The following is a 21,664-nucleotide window of genomic DNA, read 5'->3' as shown; positions in this document are numbered from 1 at the left end:
CAGTAGAACAAAAGCGCCTCTAGTTACTGCAGAGCTGTGTGTGTGCCTGTTCAGTTCAGTTGTTTAATTAAGGAGAGATTATTATGTTGGAGGGACATGCTAAAGAAGACAGGCAAGGATTACAGAATGTGCGTGCAAATAATATATCCAATTATGTTTTGTCCACTGCTCGGGATTGGACTTGCTACATTGAACACCCTGTCCAGCCTGCAATCGTCCGCTAAACTTTAAGACAAGAGGATGTGTGATGGGAAAGAAATATACAAAGAAGCGAGAGGAGGGGATCGGAGCTGTTGTAATGAACAAAGTTTCTAAGGCGGGCGGGTACAAAGGAATTGAAAAACAAGATTAACAAAACAGCTACGAGGAGACAGCAGCAAGGGAGTGGTTATAAATGGAGGCTGAACACAGGATTTAATGAGCCCTAAATGCAACAGGTGGAATAAAAATGAGGCAAAAAGACATTGATCGAGGAACTAAAGTCAGAACGTAAACAAATCATTTAACAAGTTCCACATGCAAACATTTTCATCGTCTTATATTCTGCTGAGTGACTATTAAGACTTTCTCAGATCATTTTAACATCATCATCATCCATCCACATAATGTTACTTGAACTCTGTTTGTGACAAGTGGCAGTATTTGTTGGCTAATCTTGCACCACATCCAAATCAGCAGTGAAAATAGAAAATAGACACTATGCTGAACACATTGTCATAGAGTCAAACTGAATTACCATATTTGCAAAGGTCAAAATTTGGCAAAGGTTAGCCAGATAGTTAAGTCCAATGAAACTTTAACTGTTCCACTCTTTAATGAAGGCTGGCATAATAAAAACTGTCAGTAGAGAACAGTATAATACAAGGCATATAACTTGCACAGTGTTTTTTCATGTATTTGAGCAAAATTTGTCTTGTCCCAGTACAGATATATAGCACGCTACTCTTGAGGTCAAAATATGTCTGATGCATGCTGTCTGCATATTGTCTGATAATCAGGAAATGCGTGTTAACATACTAGTTATTGTTAGCATTACCGTGACAGCAAAAACTCTGGCTCTGGCTTCTGTGAAAAATGCTTATAAAGTCATTGCCGTGAATAATTAGGATGCTCAAAATTCATAAGGCAAATGAGGAATTACTTTGGACTGCTGCAAACCATTTAATATAAACTTGTAAAAAACAGGTAGCTACAGCGCATTTAATCATATATTGTAGATGGCTTTTTAAAAATTGGAGTTTGACATGATTTAGTGAGGAGTGTATCCTTTTTTGCAGTTTTGCAAGTCATAAACCTCAGAAAAGGTAACACTATTAATAATACATTTCATTTTCACAGCACAAGCAACGAAAAAAGTGTAAATGGACATCAGAAAAAACAGCATGAGGCTTGTCTGGGTCTTCGATGTTTCCAGCGACAGGAAAGTCTAAGTTCAGGGTGAAAACATGCTCTCATGAGACTGGAGCCGAGAAAAGATTGACAGTTTTAAGAACCATGCGTTTTTTTACTGTGTATTCCCAATTGTAAATACCACCATGGATTTTGTTTAACTCCAACAACAATCTGCCTCTTACTTTTTGCAACCCATAAATAATGCCGTTATTGAAGCAGTTTAGTGAGGACATCCACAACATCCAGAGGCTATCAATCGGAACAACACCTTTTTGTGCATATGGTGAGACGCTCTGACTGCCGGCTGGGAACAGATGCACAGTTAGTTCCAACTGGAGTAAATTATTCCACGTTATTTTAGGTGGTACTGTGATAATGGCCAAGAAGATAAATCGCTATTCAATGTCCAGATGATATTCTCTTCTAGATCACTGTTGTCTTCACTTATAACAAAGTACATCTCATAATTAAAGGCCCTGTAGTTTGTGCAAAATTAGTCTTGTCTGTATCTAATTATAAAGGCTTTTATTGTGTTTATTAAGTGATTGTTTGCATGCTAGTTGTTGTCAACATTCCTCTCTAGTCTGAAAAGCACTTGTAAACTCATGATAGTGAATAATTAGGATACTCAAAATGCATGGTTAGGTGAGGAAAAACTTGACCTCTGCAAACAATTTAAAATAGAGTGACCACACAGACATCTCTATTGTCCTCTGTCCCAGCAGATTTATCCAAGACCATTGATTTATTCCTGTCTATTACAAGAAATGTCCTAAGTGTCCCTATTTTGGACTAATCTGATACCCTCCAACAGCAAAGAATAAGGAATATATTGTCACTTGTAAATGGTAAAAGGTCACATTTTTATATAGCACTTTCACACCTTCAAAGCGCTTTACATCAAGGAATGACTCATGCACACACACATTCACATACCAGTGTACGCAGACACTGGGGACAAGGTGGGTTAAGTCTCTTTCCAAAGCACACAACGACAGCATTAATCTGTGGGAGCTGGAAAAGCGCCGTCAACCTGTGGGTCTAGTTCTGTTGTTCACATTACAGGTACAGCGCCTTCAAATTGTCAACAATTTGAGTAATTATCATGATATCGTTAACCGCCATTATGTCGGCTTTGATCATTGTGTCACAAATTTATGTCATAAAGGAGAGCAGGATGATACCATAAGAAGATTAGCCCTCCTACATGTTTGAAGCCTGAGCTAGAGGAAGGCAGCGCTTCAACAGTTACAGGCAAAGACAGAAGAGGAGTGGGTCTTTCGATTGGTTGTCCGTCCATGCTGGTGTCACATTCTGTCTCACTCTCTCACACAGACTCACACACACACACGCACTTTCCGAGTGACAACCCAGAGACAAGGTCGGCCTGCCAGTGTCGCCTGCTTCCGCCCGAGCTAATCAGGACTCCAGCTCCACAAAACAGAGCCATTAGAGAGTTCTTCGTGATCCCGTCAAAACGCCAAGAGCCCGAGTCACACAGTGTTACCAAACATTAGTGTATTTTGAGATTCGCTTTGTTGACAAGTCAATAGCACTGGCTTCAGGGGTTGGCTTATCTAAATGTCTCGCAAATGCTGTTGAAAATGGTGAATGGATTTGTTCTATAAACCTTTGTTAATGTGTTTGTGAGCTAAGATGTAAACAATTACCAAAGCTATAATTACAGTTTTAATCTTCTGTTATGCTTTCAATGACTGCAGCTATAGCGCCTGAGGTGTAGTTTTTTTTTTAGATTGGACATAAACAATCTTTTACATTCAAGTTAGAACAAGGGAACGTGAGTGTGAAACTCCATTGGGGTTGTAAAAATGATCAAAAATACTAATCAATACTAAAAGTAGACTCTAATTTGAGCAAGTATTGGTGCTAAAAGTCATATTCGCAGGACAGAAATGAACCTTTCCTGAATAGCTTTCCAATGACCTTGAGCTGTATCAGAGCAAGGAAAAGATTAGTATACGATCATGGACAACTATGGAACCTACCTGAATGATTGAGAGATCACATATTTATAAGGCTACATGGTAATATAAAAGAAAGTACTACAGTTTAATGCTGAAAATCACATTCTATTGTCTAAAGAAATAGTGTTTTTATTATTATTGTGGTATCAGAATCAGTAGTGAGGATCAAATCTATTACTTAGTATCGAAATCGAGTTTAACATTTTTCTATACTGGCAAAAATCCACAGCCCTGCAGCCACTCCAAGACCGCAAATGCATGATTGTTTTGGTGGTGAGACAGATCCAGATGCAGCATACATTACTTAATTATTTAATACAGACTGTTTTTCTAACTTTTGCCAGCATGCTTTGTAGTCCAAGTCTTTGGAATAAATTATGGATTGAAAAGAAAATTATCTGAAGCATCACAGAATCTAGTACAGCGTGTGAGCAATTGATGAAAGAAATTAGTTAGCAATACAAAAAAAAAAAAAAACTGTTAAAAAGAGTGATTGGCTGGTTTCTACTTTATATTTTATGTTTTTATTTGTACAGGGGAAGTGCTCAACAATATATTAACCAAGACAATTAAAAAAAATGTAGAAGAGGTGCTAGTTTACACCTATAGTCCCTGAACTGGTTTGTGGAAATACTGAACCTACAGATTCAATGTACATACAGACATGGACAAAATTGTTAGTACCCTTCGGTTAATGAAAGAAAAACTCACAATGGTCACAGAAATAAGTTGAATCTGACAAAAGTAATAATAAATAATAATTTGCTGAAATTTAACCAATGAAAGTCAGACATTGCTTTTCAACCATGCGCCAACAGAATTATTTAAAAAAAATAAACTCATGAAACAGGCCTGGACAAAAATTATGGTGGCTGTTCTGTGACCACTGTGACTTTTTCTTTCATTAACTGATGAGTACCAACAATTTTGTCCACGTGTGTACATAAATTGACCACAAATAAATTGAACAGATATTACCTGGGGTCACATTGTTCGTACTATTCTGAAAACAGCATACAGCCACAGACATATGCACAAACACTCGTATGTGCGCTCCCCTTAACCCCTCCCACCCTCCATCAAGGCTCAGCACATGCAAACTCACATTCTACCTTCTACTGATCATTCAAATCACATTCATCTCTAATGGGTGCACAATTGTAGTTTAGATTTCAGCCATTTCTTTGTCAGACATGCAAACATTTGAAAATCTGTGCAAGTTAGAACCTCTGTTGGCAACTTATACTCACAGAAACTGAGATATCACATACAAGAAACTGACTGGTCTCACCGCTCAGGAAAAATCTGAGTCTAAAAAACTGTAAACAATTGGATGTATATGAAGCATCGCATCTGCTTGTTTGAGCAGAGCAATTAGTTCTCCAATATGGCTGCCTAATTTATTACAGAAGAGATTGAAGGAAACGGGGGACAAAAAACGATTATCTCCCTTCACAGCTTCAGACCAGAAAATAGAGCTACACCGTTCTCCCGATACAGAGGCGACGGGAGAAAAATATTTTCAGTGCAAACCTCGACATCTGATGGAAGATATTGAGATGGAGGGGGACAGAGTGAATGATAGCACAAATGTAAACCATGACGGATGGACACAATATTGCAGGAATGACAGGCGCACTGCAGACCAGACCATGGCAATAAACTGTGATAGTTCTGTTAATCAGTGCATCAGGGGCACAAACTCAGTACATTATGGTGGCAACTGGAAATTCGGAGGATTCATATTCAAATGGCTGCAGTGGTGATGATTTCATTATGTCTTTTCATTTGTCTCTCTTCGGTAGTTTTTATTAAATCCTCTAGAAGACCATGGTGGCTCTTTGTAACCACATAATGCTATCCATGTTGTATTCATTGCTGTAAATCCACGGCACATCAACGCTACTAAATGTCCTATATTATATTCAATAAAGAAGCTGTTGTCGTTTCAGTGCCTATTTCCTTAGATCTGTCCTGGTTAAGTGCTGTCATAAAGAACTGAAACAGCACACATTCACGTTTGCTGGACATTTCGGCCAATAAGTTGCTAGCCTCGTGATGTGAAGCAAGCAACTCCCCCTATACTGTAATTAAACAGTCCGTTAGATACACGTTGACCTGCTATACACACACCCCGACCTTTTACAACAAACTAAAATTAAATCCCTCAATCAAAATCAATGGACAGAATCTATAGGAGAGAGCTTTATAGCATTTGCATAAACATATAATATATATTTATTGCCATATCCTGACAATACATAGTAGCCCCTTGGAAATTTCACTAGACCGCTAAGTATGTGGTGTACTTTTAATATGCAGCCCAGAGTTTCCACAAGTAGGATAAAAGACAGGCTTTTTATCACAGCTGCACACCCTCTACACCTTTAAAATGCAGTTAGGGATTCGCTGCAGTCTGGGCAAGTCTAGGCCTGGCTGCTGAGAGCTGCGTTTGATACTGTGGGGAGCTATCAGGCATTGGACCACTGTTTGCTATTCATCATTTCCTTCTCAGTATTGTCTGGCGCTACTATCTCCTGCGCCTTTTCATCAGTTTTTCATTGTCGATCAGGATTTGGCTACCTGCTGCAGAACTACAGATTTTCAGGCAAGTTCAGTGAAGTTTCTGAACCTTGTTTTCATGTGTTTTAGTACATACTCCTATAATGTTACATGTCACTACTCATCAGGAAGCGCCTAAACAGGAACCTGACTAATTTGTATCACGTTAAAACCTGTAAACACGCAGCCAGCAGTTGAAAGTGCTGGCACAATAATCTAATGAGCTGGTTGGCAGCATTCACAAGTCGAGTGATGTACTGTCACTGAAAGAGATGGTCTTATGATGCTAAAGCTAGGTCAAATACTAAGACAAGATGACAACAGTAAGCCAAATGCCTGGAGCCAACAGAAGCAGCGAATAATGCACAGTTCAAAGCACCTTACAAAATTCATTGATGCTGGCAATATTTCCGCATCTAGTGACACTTTGACTGTTTGAGTGCTTCCCTGAAATGTCAAGTCTAATTGGATCCCCATTTGTCACATGTCAAAGCCTTTCACTTTATGGATTTACAGAAAACAGAATAATCACAGACTTCAGCCTTGAGACAGAAGACCTGTGTCTGGCATGAAGTGGAATCTGTGACCTTAACCTAGAGTGAAAAGCTTAGATCACAGAGTTAGTCCGAGGAGGCGATTAGCAGCTGTCTATAACCAAGCAATGTTGTCACAATCATAATATTTCAATTTTGATTTCGATACAAAAAATGTTTCATACTCAAAACACAAAAACCTGTACAAAGTATCTATTTGTGGTAATTTTAGTATTGATTAGTATCTGAGTTTTGATTGGACAAGCCTATCACAAAGGCAATATTTGATACTAATGAAGTGCTCCAGACTGTGGCTTTAACTCTCATCTATTATTGTTGATATGGCACCTTCTGCTTTCAGCTCAGCAAAGCGTAAGCACAATCCAATCAAATATAATTCACACAGACAAAATCATACCTGGCAGCCACTTTGTCTCTGTCTCCTGCTTTTAGACGTAAAGAGAAAAGCTTCACACATTTTATGAGAATAAACTGTGCTTTCCATCTGCAAACTCATAAGTGCTAGTGTCTGATCTGAAGCTAACTAACACTATATAGGGTAATAAAACCTGCTCGGAACAGTCTTTATTTATTGGTAATTTCATCTACCATAATTGAATTACAACTTGTGTCCTGACTTGTTTTGTCTAAATTTTGCAATAAATCTGATTGACAGCACCAATCCTCAGTCATAGCTCTTGCTTTGTGGAAGATTTTGTGTGGTCCACAGTTCCAATTAAATCTGAGCCCAAAGGCAGAGCCATGTGACTAATCCTCAAAAGTACAGGCCCAACAGAAGACACAAGCCGCCAACATGGCCAACAAGCTATATCTCACCATTATGGGTGCTGTTAATGACCGCAAGTGGCAGAAAATTAATAATGAATGAGATTAGAGAGGGATGAGATGAAAGTGGGGAGACAGAGCGCTGTATGTGTGCAGCTCAATCCAATATGAGTCTACAGTTTAAGAGGAGGCGATGCTATATGAGGTTTACAATCAGAGAGGGAATACAACAGAGCTCGGGATTGAATGTCAAAAATATCAGCCATTAGCAAAATCCGCCAAGTTTGGTAACAATGCAAAGCTTCCATACATGCATGAGCAAAAATAATATAGAAAAGTAAGCAAAAGAGCTGTGGAACAACCAAATAAGGAGTGGTAATCCAGAGGTATGACCACACAATCCTGAGTTCTATACCCCAGGAGAAAAAGTAACAATCAAAGGTATAGTATCATATCATTATCATATATCAGTTATAAATACATAAACTACAATGCTACAGTTGTAAGTAATAAAAATGTTTTACTCACACATCTCTTCATCAACTGTTTAAAAAGAAAACGTATCCTGACTTTATCTAAAGCATTAACAACAATTAATACTTGCACAAGACATAACAACATTAGCTCAATTCTAATGTTTGCATGTCAATTTGCAGTTAGCATCCTAGCATTTAGCTTATGGGCCTAGCACATGTCTTTGTAGTGCAAATTAACACATTTTCCATGCTTCAGATTAATACAATATTTAAGTAGACACTGAAATTCCCTTCATCTTCAACCATTAGCATAATTTTACACCTGCTGCCACAGTGCCACTGACCTCCCTCAAATACAGAGCTGGTGTCCAGTTGAGTCAATAGCTCTGTCTAAAAGCTAGCTTATCTGAAACGGAGTATGCATTTAGTATCTTAACGTCATATTAGCCTAAAATATAATGTTGCATAAGCTACACAGTCAGGCTATGTACTGTAATTCAAGTGTAATTCAAGGTTAGTGCTAGATAGTCTGCTCTGGGGCATGGACTGTGTAAAGAAGTGGACTAAGGGAACGTGACATCCCCCAGAGCGTTCGGCTCCAGTGTAAATGAAGCTCATCCGCTCTCGCAGTTATAGGAGTGAATTTGGAGCCAAATTGCATATTAGGAATTCCAACCGTGAGTATCATAGCAACCAAAGAGCCAATCCGGAGCGAGGCTGCTGAAGATAAAGCCCTTTCCTTTCCACACCGCTGGTTTTGCAGCGAGCAGGTGCTTAGCGATGCTCTCGATCAAACCTGTTGCTAACGCTAACGGGAGCAAACTCAAGGAAGGAAGGCGCCTGATTTGTCTGTTATTAATGATCATATCTTGAATTATGGAGACAATGGGGAAATAAAAATACCAGGATCATGTAGAACAGGTCAGTACGAACACACCAAAATGAAGAGTCTGACAGAGGCAGTTACAGAGAGAGGGGTGACAGTTTTCCAATGTAAAGTGAATTGGAGCCAGAGTCAGTGGAGCCGGAAGTGTGCCCATGCAGTGCATTATTACATTAAATTGGTATCTTGATTTACAAATGTTAAGGTAAAGAATATAACAAGAATATAACAGCTATGTTCTGGTCACTTGGTTAAAGCCAGACTTCTTATCTGTAGCCCCTCTCACTAAGGAGTGTGTGACCCCAACTCTGAGAGGGTTATAAAACAGTCACCTTGTTTGACTTTGCCTAAAGTTTCTTAATGTGTAACATCATACAGACCAGAAGAGGACCCGCCTCACACACACATACATTAAGAGACACTATAAAATCAGTCAACATGCACATCTCAGGACTCTCTTCCTATCCTTTCCTGAGAGTCTGTTGCTTCATTGTTCACTTTACCTGTGTGGAACTCATTAAACCCTTCTGACTTTATGTTTCAGTCTCTTGGTCCTCTTTGACTTACACCAGAAAAGAACATTCTTACAATACAGTCTGTGATCTGGAGGGACAGAGCCAACTATCTGACCATATTCCTTAACCAAATCCTAAACACGGACCATTTCATCCTAACCATAAACCATTTATCTGCTATTGATCCTGTTCCAGGGAGACCGTCCCTCTGAGCCTGGCTAGCAACAACTTTTTAAAAATGGTACATATTTCCAGATTACCACTGGGCATATCAACTCGATGGGTGGCCTGTATCAACTCAACCTGATGATGGAAGATTGTGCCATTTGTTATTAAGTCGGTGCATTTAAATAGCTCTGTCTGAAAAGACAGTGAGAGTAAATGGTTGTGTCCATGAGACTAATTTAAGGAAGGACAAAGAACCCAAAGAAAGATAGCTTACATTAATCAATTAACAGATCGAATCCTACTTTAAACAACTGATCATTTCTGTCCACACACCAGGCATAAAATAAATCCAGTATAAAATATGAGATCAGGCTGAATGACTGAATGATGCAGCAGAGCCTTATGAAGTCCACAGAAGTAGATTGGATTTAAAATAGATTAACCATACATTATAATCACAGCCTATAGCTGAAGCTCTAAGGTCACATGCCTGCCTTAATACATGTGTGCAAGCTGTTTATTACCACTGACTGGGATATAAAGTCACGGATCAAGGTAATACTATACAGGCCGCAGCATTATATGAGAATAAACCCATGTAAATGTTCTGAGGATTAACCACAGCTCTTTACTTTACGCGCCATGTGACTGATTAGCCTGTCAACTCCACTGTTTTTTTGTGATCGATCCCAGAAACTGTGGTATATTTTTGTCTAATTATATGAAATAACAGTGATCATTCATTTCCTCCTCACAATGCGTCTTGTCACAGCTTATTTCTCCTGGTTTGCTCATCATTCTGGGTTTTATTTAGTTCATGCTCTGCTCGCTACAGAAGTTTGTTTAGATCAAAAAGTGCGTGTTGGGCAGGATCACACTGGAGTTCACTTGAAACCGTACCTAGAACAACTCAAGGAAGTGGTCTCGATACGGTTCTTTAGTCCGGCCCAAATCAAACTGGTTCACTTTCACCAACATAAACAAATCGAACTTGCAGGTGATCCAATCCCAAGTCCGTTTTAAAGAGGACCAAATAGTGTAGGTGTGAAAGCCCCTTGGGAGGTTGACTCTCATAGATCTACCGTGGAAATTGGCTTGGTACAGTGAAGTGTGATTAATTGCATCTGAAGTGTGGTCAGCTGAACTCCTTTCCACTCTCACTGGGATTTCTTTGCTGTCACATTACATAGGTAATTTGGCACAGAGCTAGCCACAGAGGACCCTGCATCCTTACACAGAGCCAGATAACGAGTAGGGGACACCACCTAAAGCCAATATGCCCCCGGTACTCACAGCCCACTTCACCAGTTGTGTTGGTGAATTGGCCTGTGCTTATCTTACCCCAGCATGAGTGTACGCTAAATAAAAACAAATCGGTTAGCCTTCGCTTTACAGACACTTTACTGACTCTTCAGCATGTAACGTCACCCTGGGTTTGCTTTTTTGATATTTTTTCACCTGTGGGTGGCATCACTCATCATAAATGCTTAGGTTAACACTGCAAAGCACCTGTGTTAGAAAACAGATGCAAAGTGCGCCAAAGCCTTTTAGCCCTTTAATTTTCTGACTTATGATTGATAGCAGCATCCCCCTCAACACAGTGAAAAAGTGCACATCGAAGCCGCTGCTAAACGTAATGAGACAGCGGCGTCTAAGTCTGTCCAAGTCTGTCCAAGTCTAAAACTGCTGCTGACTCATGAAGAAGCAGACGGGCGGATAATTACTGCATGAAATACAGCGCATACAGCGGAGATTCACTCAGCTGTGTCGAAGCCAGTGGCCCAAACAGAGGATGGGAGGTAGTGCCCTGGTTTAGCCTTGATAGTAGTGTCCTAGAGATATATATGAGAGCATATTCACAACTTTCCCATTGGAACAGCTAATGGGACATACACAATTTGATCAGTGTAGTCAATGTCAGGTTTCCTACACATCCTGGAAAACCTGGAAAATAAATGCCTGTTTTTCAGACATGAAGAAATGCACGGAAAATGAGAAAAAGGAAAATATTTATTTTGTCCTTTAGATTTCTCCACCCTTTGCTTTGCTGTGTTATTGGATGTCAAATTAATAGAGACTTTTACTGGCACATATTATTCAGAGCCAAACTCCACCAACATGCAATAAATAAATATTTTGTGCAAAATAGGACCCCGAAACCCCCTGACAGATTTTGTCTTACCTCCTTAGACCTTACTGTCACATTTAGGTATCTCTTGTTTTCCTTTGTTATAAATGCAACACTAGACTCGCAAAGTCCCATTAGTATGCAGAGAATGAGTCATGGACACACTTGCTTACTTGTTTATTGTAAATAAATATGATTGGTTCACATGTGATCTCCATCTAATTAGAATATTTTTGGGGCATCTACATAACAAAGTATAGTGTGTTTGCTTTGGTGTACAATTGATACAAATGAAGCTAACTGTGGGAACCCTGAATGTTTAAAGCTTAGACTCTGAGAAGCACCATAGACCTGGTCCATGTTTGACTGGCAGACAAAAATTTTAAATAAAAAAAAAAATCCAGGTGGAGAAATGGCAGCAGCGCTTCTCAATAATAACAGTTGTGGTCTGCTATGGTATCAAGCATGAGCACCTGTTTTCCACACGTATAAGCCTCTTTGGTCTATAAACAAGATGAAAACTATCTCTTTGCCTACAACATGCTGGAGGGGAGACAGAAATCAAGGGATCTTGAATAAGCAGTTCATTCTTTATTGCATGTTTATGCAACAGCGGCACACAAATGGTCTAAATTAATTTCCATTCATCTCAATATCAGCTCCACTGAAGTGAATGTCATGCTATGAAAGAGCACATTAAGAAGAAAGATGTGTTTACTTTTGAAACAAAAAGTTAAAGAACACTAACGTATTTTTATTGCAACAAGTCAATAACAGATGTATAACATATGGATGTCCTTTCTGTCATTATGTGACATACCAAGTGGGGTCTTGGTCAAGGACACAACAACAGTGTGTATGAGTGGAACATGAACCATTATAAAGGGTCATAAATAGTGGTAGTACATATTATTGCATAACAACAGATGTGGCGTTTCAATACCCTCTCATGTTATCAGAGCATGTTACTGTGAAGGTGAATCATGGGCACTCAGTGAATTAAAATTTGAGGGTAAGATATTTGTTAATTCATGTAAAAGCTTTTCATTGATTCTTTGACTGACAAAATGAAATATATTTCACACCTAGAGCTGCCTTTAACACCAGTGAGTAGGAATCCATACAGTTATGAATGGTGTACTGAAAATTCAGAATCAATATCCCACTTTCCTGATGCATGTTTCAACAGCAGTTTAAATAAACACACTTTTGCATATTTGTCAGATTGGATCCTCGATGTCAGCACAATCTAACCGCTGAAATGCTCACTGCTTAGCTCAAGGTCAAGTGGCGTACCATAATGAACAGCACTTAACAATGACACTGGATTCAGTGTAGAAGGTATTATTTTAATGCAAAGCATTTCAACAGGTCATGGCATCTTACTCTACCTTAAAGAGGGAGTATTATGCGAAAACAAGAACATGCCTTAAGTGGCATTGATGTACGTTTGAATAATCTTGTGATCTCTCCCAGGCACTATTTGAAGCTTCCTTATGGTTATCAGGGATATGAGCCTGTACAAGCCTCAACCCACAAGCCTACGTAACCCCTGCTCCGCACGGCCATTCTTCATAAGAAGGATAAGTGCAATCCCAGGCTCAGACTGCACGTGGATCAGCTCCGGTCCAGTGACTGCAAGCATTCTGAATAATTAAAAGTAAAGCGAGGAGCTCAGACAGCACGCCGTGCAGTCCCGTGATGCTTGCGAGGTGCCGGAGCTGACCCCAAGCCTTTTCCCTCAATAAACAAATGGTTATTGCGTGAACACTTGGTCTTGTACGTGCAGCAAAGGCAGTGACCAAATTGAACAGCAGAGCACCGTTCTGAGTGTCACACCGCAACTAAACCGGTCCGACTCGCAGCAGGACTGAGTGCAGTCTGAGCGAGGTGTAGTAAACCCTCTTTAGGTTAAACTCATCTTAAGTGCACAGCAAAAACTACTTCCATGGGGTTAGCAACAGGAGTAGTAAAAAGAACACTGGCTGAAGGCTGGACACAGTTTGTAGTAGAAATATTATTGGTTAAAACACTGGAATAGCTGGTGATTGTAGGTGGTATAAGTGGAGATGTGTGACTCAGAGAGAGAAAAAAACTTGAGAAGTGAAAATTTGTAGAGAAACCCTAGTAGACAGATCATATTCAATATGTACTTTCTCAATTTTAAACACAGTTTTGCAGAATTACTGCAGGTATAGGACAAAAAGGCATTCAGTCAGATAGAGCATATAAACTGTAGTTTATATCTACAATGGTCAGTATAATATTGGACCAAGAAATTCACAAGGCATGGCTCATAAAAGTGTGAAGATCTGACAGGCCAGGGAAAATTACACATTATTGAGACCTAATAGATCCATGAAAGAATGTCAATATACACACTGCACGTTGGATTTTACATAAGCAATCCTGAGAACACATTGTTTTCTTTTTCATGTACAATAATGTAACCTGTGTTATAATCATATCCTGCCACTGGGAAGATTCATATCATACATTTTTAATAACCCAAGCATATAGTCCTCATACAGTCACCAAGAGCAAGCCAGGAGAAAACGTGCACGCTGTTCTCCTTCGAAGCAAAGGTGTTATTTATTCATACTGAAGGTGGAGTGAATGGGACGTGTGATTCATGGTGGCAGTCTCTTTGGGCAGCCTGGAGATTAGGAGGGACACCGCGGGCCTGTGACGCCGCATTATTCCAAACAGTGAAATACTATAGACAGACAGCTGTGTCATTCCACTCTGAACCCAACACAGAGGCTACCCCCAGGGGCACAGCACATTGTCTCTATCATTACTGTCAGGCCAGAAAGCTACAGGTGGGCACGCACCAGAGATGGCAGGAAGAAAAAACACAAGCAATAATAGACGCGCTTGTATGAATGCAGATGACACATTGCACCTCTCACAACAAGTCATGTGGATAATAGCATTGTAGAGATTGCAAATGGACTGCTAAGTAACCTGGATGTCTCAGCGGAGAATGTTTTGGATTTACAGCGGTCAAATAGGAAAAACAAATAAGTACTGATATTGAAAAAAATCACATCAATTGGACAGAATAGTTTTAGAATAAAATATTATGGATCTATAATAAAAACTAAATGGATCTACTGAAAAACTATAGTTACTGTGTGTTGAAAATTGCATTATATTGTCCAAGAAAACTGTTAAAATGAAGTTGACTTTGAAATTTTAGTATCATGACTACTAGTTGCACTCGAGTGGCATAATATAAATAAAACTGCATTGGCTATTTCATTGCTATTTTACAGAGGCTGGTTTCATGTTCCCCTATCAATTCTGTGCTATGGCTAAATTTTTACGCTTTCCAATCTTCCCAAGGGCTCAAAGCCACAGTCTACCAGAACAGTCTCTTACAGATAGTGTTCTTTAAGCTCTTCAAATGCCCCTGTGGTTGCTCAGCCTGACCAACTGTTATGTAATGATTAAAAAACTCGGGGGAGGGCATCAGGTTCAGCCAGAGCCTCTAAGGTCACACTGTGGCAGGACTTAGTTCAGTAGACTCTGACCAATCACAACCAAAACAGACATCTGGTTATTCAGACGGATGGTTCTGAATGTGTTTGCAGAGAGAGAGGAATATATGTGCGGGCATATTTTCAACAGCTGTAAAATGTACAAATGTTATACAAAACAAGTAAACAGTAAATTGGGTGTACTCAAAGGAAACAGGATGAGCACTAAACAAATTGTATTTCAGTTCCATTATGAAGTTATAGTTTTTAGTGGTTAAACAAGTGTTACTTTGACTGAAACAGAACTTTGTGAAAGTAATGCTATTATGTAATCAAATTAAAGTAACAGCTACTTTAATATTGGGTCACTGAGAAATAATACGAAATGGGATATTACATTACATTTTAGTGGCTCAGGGGAGGATTTAGCATTGTCAACCAAGGCTTAATCATGTGCATTGTAAGCACTACCTCAGCCTCTCTGAGCTGAACCAATTTAACATATTTTCCAGACTGCTTTTGCATCTTTTCATTTTAAGATTTTAGCCCCACCTGAGATCCACAAAAGTGGAAAATGAAAAGTGAAAAGTGAATTGATGGAACAGATGGTGCCTATAATTGACAGAGTACATTATATTGCAGTAGAATACACTTGGCAGCAAAATTCCAGATATATTTTTAATACCTGAAAGCATTTTTACAGGGAGGGCAATAGCTCAGTGGTTAGAATACTTGAGCAACCCAAAGGTTTATACCTCGCTTGGGCTAAGTACTGTTGTTGTGTCTTTAGGCAAGACATTTCACATCTTGTCTGTATGAATGTGGTAGGTTGGTGAGGTGCCAGTGGCACAAATTGGCAGCCACACTTTAGTCAGTCTGCCCCAGGCAAGCTGTGGCTACAGGAGCTTACCACCAGCGAGTATGGAGTAAATGCAGTGGTCCCCAACCTTTTTATCACCGCGGACCGGCCAACGCTTGAAAATTTTACCGCGGACCGGGGGGTAAGTTAATAGCAGAATAAACCACGCTTACCGATCAGGAACAGCATCCAGTCCATCAAAACATAAGGTCCTCTACTTCTCAGTCCATCATGAGATCTTCACTCGGTTCCACGAACCGCTCCGGGTCCGAGATGCCTCTAGTTTAACTTGTACAAACATCCACAGTGTCCTCGGTCGCGTACTTCCTTTGTTTTGTCCGTTTCGTCATGTTTAAAACGCAAAACTGCTGCGTAAAATTACGCAATACGCGCGCATAAATTTACGCGCGGATCTTTATATCCAGTCTCGTGTTTTTACGCGGAGAAGTGACGGAACAGATTTCACTTTCCTGCAGCAGATTGGACATGGAGGCTCTAACTTCCTTTGTGGACATAATTTCTTGACTGGATTATATTCTCTGGACCTTTACGGAACGAATGAGACCAACTTTGTGTGAATATGATGATGTTTGACAGAACCAGAGCCTCAATGGTAAGAAGTCCAGATTCACATTTCTGACTTCTCTGTAAAAACGGCTTTCCTGTCAGCACTGTGGTGATTCGAGGTGTAAGTGGTTTACATATTCAGTAAGATGAATGCCGTAGCTTTCATTTGATGTGTAGATTGTTTGTGTGGGTGACGCAGAAATACACGTACATTGCTGTAAAGTTGTAACGTGTAACGCGGGCGGGCCGTCGGAACGCTAAGTGGTCAAGTTGTCGGCGCTCAAGTGACGGAAATGTAACTGAGAGAATCCGGTCATTTTTCAAAATAAAAGATTTTTCAAAATAAACGATTGTTCAGACTCAGATAATAAATACAACAGAAATAATTAATTATTTCTTGGACGGCCCGTGGCCCGGTACCAACTGATCCACGGACCGGTACCGGTCCGCGGCCCGGTGGTTGGGGACCACTGAGTAAATGAACAGTGCACAAAACTGTAAATTGTCTGGAAGAGAGCTATATATTAGTATACTTTCTATATTTTTCTACTATTCTCTTTCACATCGCGATTTCACCATGACACCACGGTGATACCACTCCCAGGAATGAACCCACGACCACTTTTGCCCTGTTAATCAAATAGATACAAAATGAAAGACAATAAGTACAAATTAAATGCAATGCTAGCAATGACAATAGGCTAGATTATATGTAGCATTTGAACTTTACTACACTTGGAAAAAGTTGGGAAAAAGTTGGAATCATACAAAAATGAAAAATACCAGCCCACATTTGGAATACTTTGGTTTCAACACACTACAGTCAGTCAGGTGTCCTGTTTACTGGCACTGGCATTTTACACCACATCAAAATAACCTTGGAAATGAAAAAGCCCAACTATTTTGAGTGTTTTTACAAGTTTCCATCTCCTGACAGCATTTTCATTTCATGGTACACTATATTTTCTCCACTCCTCATAAAGCATCCACGGCACGTACTTGAGGCAGGCACTCATACCCTCAGCGACACAACGTGAGACAGAGGATTTAAGACTCATGACAAAAACATCACATCACACCAGCAGACCTCCCTTGCACTTTGAGTTTTGGCCCGTGTTTGCCATTCAGAGCACAGCATCTTCCCGCATCTTCAATCTTTTTTTCAAGTCTCCTTTTCCCTGCCAAGCCGATGCCACCAAAGCATCACTCAGGCCTTCACAGCCACTTCAGAGGCAGACAGATGTGGGGTCAACACTGCAGCCCTTGTGTGAATTGTTTCTTATCAACTACGCCCAGGGTTAGTTGTTGCTACATAGTATTTGCCCCTTGTTGTTGTCGTTCGGTCTTGATATTTAAATGCTTGACCCTGTCTGACAGCACTCAAGGCTCTGACTGGCGCATTTGGAGTCACAAAATATTTCAGTGAAAATTCAAAGCGTACACAAAAGCCATTCAACAAAAAAAAACAAAAAAAACACTTGGACACCCCAAAGCAATTACATTCACAAAAAGGGAAATGGTAAACATCATGCATCATCAAGAATACACTCATTTTGAAGTGGAAAGAGAGCGAAAAGTAGTTAAAGAGTATAAACAAACAAGCTCTTTGGAAACTGTAGTTATCTGAGGACTGGGAGTTAAAAAATCTTTTACGTGACAGTGACCAAAATAGTACAGAATCTACAAGCAGAGAGGTTACACTGCATTATTTAGAAGCAATTTAATGCATGCCGTGGAAGCTACAGACTTGCTTATGTAACTAACTCTTAAGTGTGCCAGAACATGGTCTACTGCAGGTCTACAGAGAGCATGTGTGTTATGAAAAGGGCTTCTCTTATGTCTGTGTTGCAGGCACTGTATGAGCACTAGGCCTGTCACGATAACACATTTTGAAGCACGATACATATATTTATACTTTATTCCACTGACACAATCATCCCAGTGAACACATTTTTTTAAATAGACAGCATCATTAAGAGATCCGAGCTGCAACAAATACCGGTAAACAGCAGAGTGAGCTAATAATTAGTCATAGAACTTGTTTATTCTACCCTCTACAGCTCAAATCATAGCTTATTACGTACAAATAGCTAAACTCTCCTGACTACTGCAAAGAAAATGTACAGACGATAAATACTGAGCCTCAAAATGTATTGTTTCAGCTTTCATATATTGAACGATAAGGTGATATAGTAATTATTATGACAGGTATAATGAGCACCCTGCAATGTTTCCAATTGTGTCAGAGGTTCAAATGGAGAATTATGGATGAGTACAGAGTAGTGCTGGTATAATGCTAAAATTTCAATACTCAAGGTTAAAGTTTAATTCAGATCTTGATGCAAAAATGAAAAAAACAACACCCTTTTCCAATAAGTATACATATATTGTTGTACATGTCTAGTATAAAGAACTCTGAGCTGTAACTCTACCATAAGCTATAATTAGTTTATTTGTTTTCTTCTTTATCAGTACTTAAAATATACCTGGATTTTAATACTGGTTTGAAAATATATTGTAGTGTAATTGTAGGCAGTCCTAATTTATGATTATGGTTGATTCATTCAGTGGTTCTCAACCTGTGGGTCGGGACCATCCAGGGGGGTTATGGCATGATTTCCGGGGGTCCACTAGATGTTATATGGAAAAAATTTAACATGAATGCAATACTGTTAAACAAGATTTGAGCCCCTTCAAATTGAGTGACACATGTAGATTCCTGTTTTTTTGGCCGACCACATTAATTTATCAAGGCCTGTGCATTGAAAATAAAATCAAACATCAGACACAATGCTACTTTATAGTTTTACAGGTAGCCTACTTTTTGAGTTTGAGGAAATGGTTATCATGTGGGTCGTGACTGAGAAAGGCTGAGAACCACAGGATTAATCAATGCTGCCTGGAGTGGACCTTGGCATCAGACAGGTGTACTAATGATGGAGCAAATTTAACTGTTGGTGCAAAAACAGGATATGCAAATGTAGCTGTATGAGTCAAAAAAACTGGAAACAGCCAGCTGCTGACACAAACGCAGATATTTCGGACAGCCACAAGGGGCATCTACCACAGGGCTGTGTTGCATTTCAAGGTGTGTGACTAAATGTGCCAGGGGGATTTCTCAGCTGCTGTCTGTTCCATCAGTCCAAACTAAACCTCAGGCCACATGGTAGTGCACCTCCCTAACATTCTTCCTCATTACTTGTATTACTGTCTCTATATTGGCCCCCGCAGTTCTTAAATCCGATTAAGGGAAACATTTGCATTCAGACCACCTCAGTCCAGGTGCTGTGGGCGAGTGCTTTGACTAAAATGTCAGCAGCAATAGGGGATTACAATATCAGTGTAAACCCAGAGCCTCAGGTGTATCTACCTGCAGACGGATGATTGGGCCATTCTCCAGCAATTTACTTAAAAACAGAAAATACAAAATGCCATTCAGTGGATACTGGGTAGAAACACCTCACAGAGAATAATCATGGATCTCATTACATCTGCAAAAACAAATTTCACTGGATTACACGCCACTGCAACATGCATCAACAGCATCCACCAAGCCCACATATGATAACAGGTTGAGTTCACATGATATCAGCAGAGCAAATGAGAAAAATAAATAAATAAATAAATAAATAAATAAATAAATAAAAACGTGAAGAGCTGAGGGTGGTGTGCTTGCTGGCACATAGGCTGCAGGCTTTTGGGGGATTACGGATTTGAAAGAAAAAACAAATAATGGCTGTTAATGATGAGCTGTATAAGTACTGTGCCATTGTGAGACAGCCATGTGTCTGATTTGGGGAGGTCTCACTGTGTAGGCTTAGGCTGTAGACTATACCATGAAATAAGGGGATTGCACTGAGAAAGAACATTTAAGTCAATTGTCGAGTAGTAAAGTAGTCAGAGGTGAATGTTCACACAGGATATGTAAAAAAGAAAAAAACATTGTGAGCACTATAGGCTACTTACCCCAAAGATGACAGTGTCTTCTCCTTGAAATATTGGAATAAACTTGTCTCCACGGATAATTTCTGATTGGTTCAATGGACGAAAGCGACACAAAACCTTGATATTACATTCAGCATTTCCATCAGCCATGGTGAAGTAAAAATGTAAGATTCCCAAATATTAATTGCAAAAACTGGGTGCGTAGTGCCCGGGTTCTTCGTAAAAACAGTGGACCCAGCCTTAAACCTCCGGGTACAGCCACATGCTTTTTAGGGCGAGACTGGTACGAGCTGAATTTGAGTTTAACAAGTCAATTGGAAAAGCACAAAAAGAAAACCAAAAACAGTCCAATTAAAAAGTTCTTCAAGGTGTTATCCTACTAGCAGCCAAAGTGTTGCAGAAGCAGGTGCAGATCGTGGAGTGTGTCCCAGATTGGTCCGGTGGCTGCTGTCTGAATGGGCTGCAGGCATTCAGAAGCATGCCTCTTGCATCACTGCTGCCATCCCTCTCTCTGCCTCTCTCACTGGGGGCGGGGTCAGTGAGAGTAGTGACTAAACCGTCCCTCATCAGCACCATCATCATCATCAGCACCGCGCCGTGCGCCAGGACCGAGCGCACGGACACAGAGCAGACAACAAAACATTATATGTGCAAATTCTGGTGGCACAGCAGGTGTTAAGAGTGGGAGTTTTGAGAATCTAAAAAGAAATAGGCTACCTTTGCCTGGGATCCAGAGTACACATTGTCTCACTTGAGTGTTCGTGAGGATGTTCTAACCAGACTGTACTCTGTTCTATGGTCCTAACATGATGGCCCAATGTGACAGACTGTCCCTTCAACTGAGAGAAATGGGCAGACAAAAACCTTCCCGTTCAAAGGTTTACATTCATATTTACTCACTGACATATGTCAGAACAAATACAGGCATGTGGATTTATTTCTTGGACAGAAGTGATCTTATTTAAGTCTGTATTTTTTATTATTATTATGATTTGCTGCCACCTTGTGTTTCTATAATGTTATGACACTAGAGGAGGGACAGTGTAGGCTTTGATCGCCACAGTTGGTTGTAATATCCTAATAGTGTATAAGCGCAGTTTAGTTCTGCTATTATTCCTGGAAGGAAAAATATGTATTCTTTTTACATATATTGTGAATTTTACTAACAATTTCTCATGAGCACAGATGAAGCCCTACAATGTAATTAAGCACTGTGCAAAGACAAGAACTAATTTTAAGTTTGACTGAGGCATGGGCTCTCAGTCAGGACATTACAGTTACAACTGACTTATACTGCAGAAAGGAAAAAAAAATGTTTGTATGTATGCTTTTTCTGCGAAATTAAAATTGTACAATAAATATACTCATTAAAGTTTCAGAAAT

General features: G+C 39.8%; 1 protein-coding gene across 3 annotated transcripts in view; it reads right to left on the bottom strand.

The window, feature by feature from the left end:
- Positions 1 to 20,507, bottom strand: part of kif5ab (kinesin family member 5A, b) — a 64,081-nt gene extending 43,574 nt beyond the window's left edge. For 2 of the 3 annotated variants that reach the window (XM_033966087.2, XM_033966088.2), the window contains exon 1: positions 20,303 to 20,442. In XM_033966087.2, coding sequence (XP_033821978.1) covers positions 20,303 to 20,431 — 129 coding nt within the window. In that variant the 5' untranslated portion in view covers positions 20,432 to 20,442. Of the gene's footprint in view, positions 1 to 20,302 lie in introns of all 3 variants that reach the window. The other variant, XM_033966086.2, reaches the window with a different exon arrangement.
- Positions 20,508 to 21,664: the final 1,157 nt, after the last annotated feature.

The sequence above is a fragment of the Periophthalmus magnuspinnatus genome, chromosome 5 (genome assembly GCF_009829125.3).
Source record: "Periophthalmus magnuspinnatus isolate fPerMag1 chromosome 5, fPerMag1.2.pri, whole genome shotgun sequence".
Classification (NCBI taxonomy): domain Eukaryota; kingdom Metazoa; phylum Chordata; class Actinopteri; order Gobiiformes; family Gobiidae; genus Periophthalmus; species Periophthalmus magnuspinnatus.
This window is presented reverse-complemented; position numbering and strand designations above follow the sequence as displayed.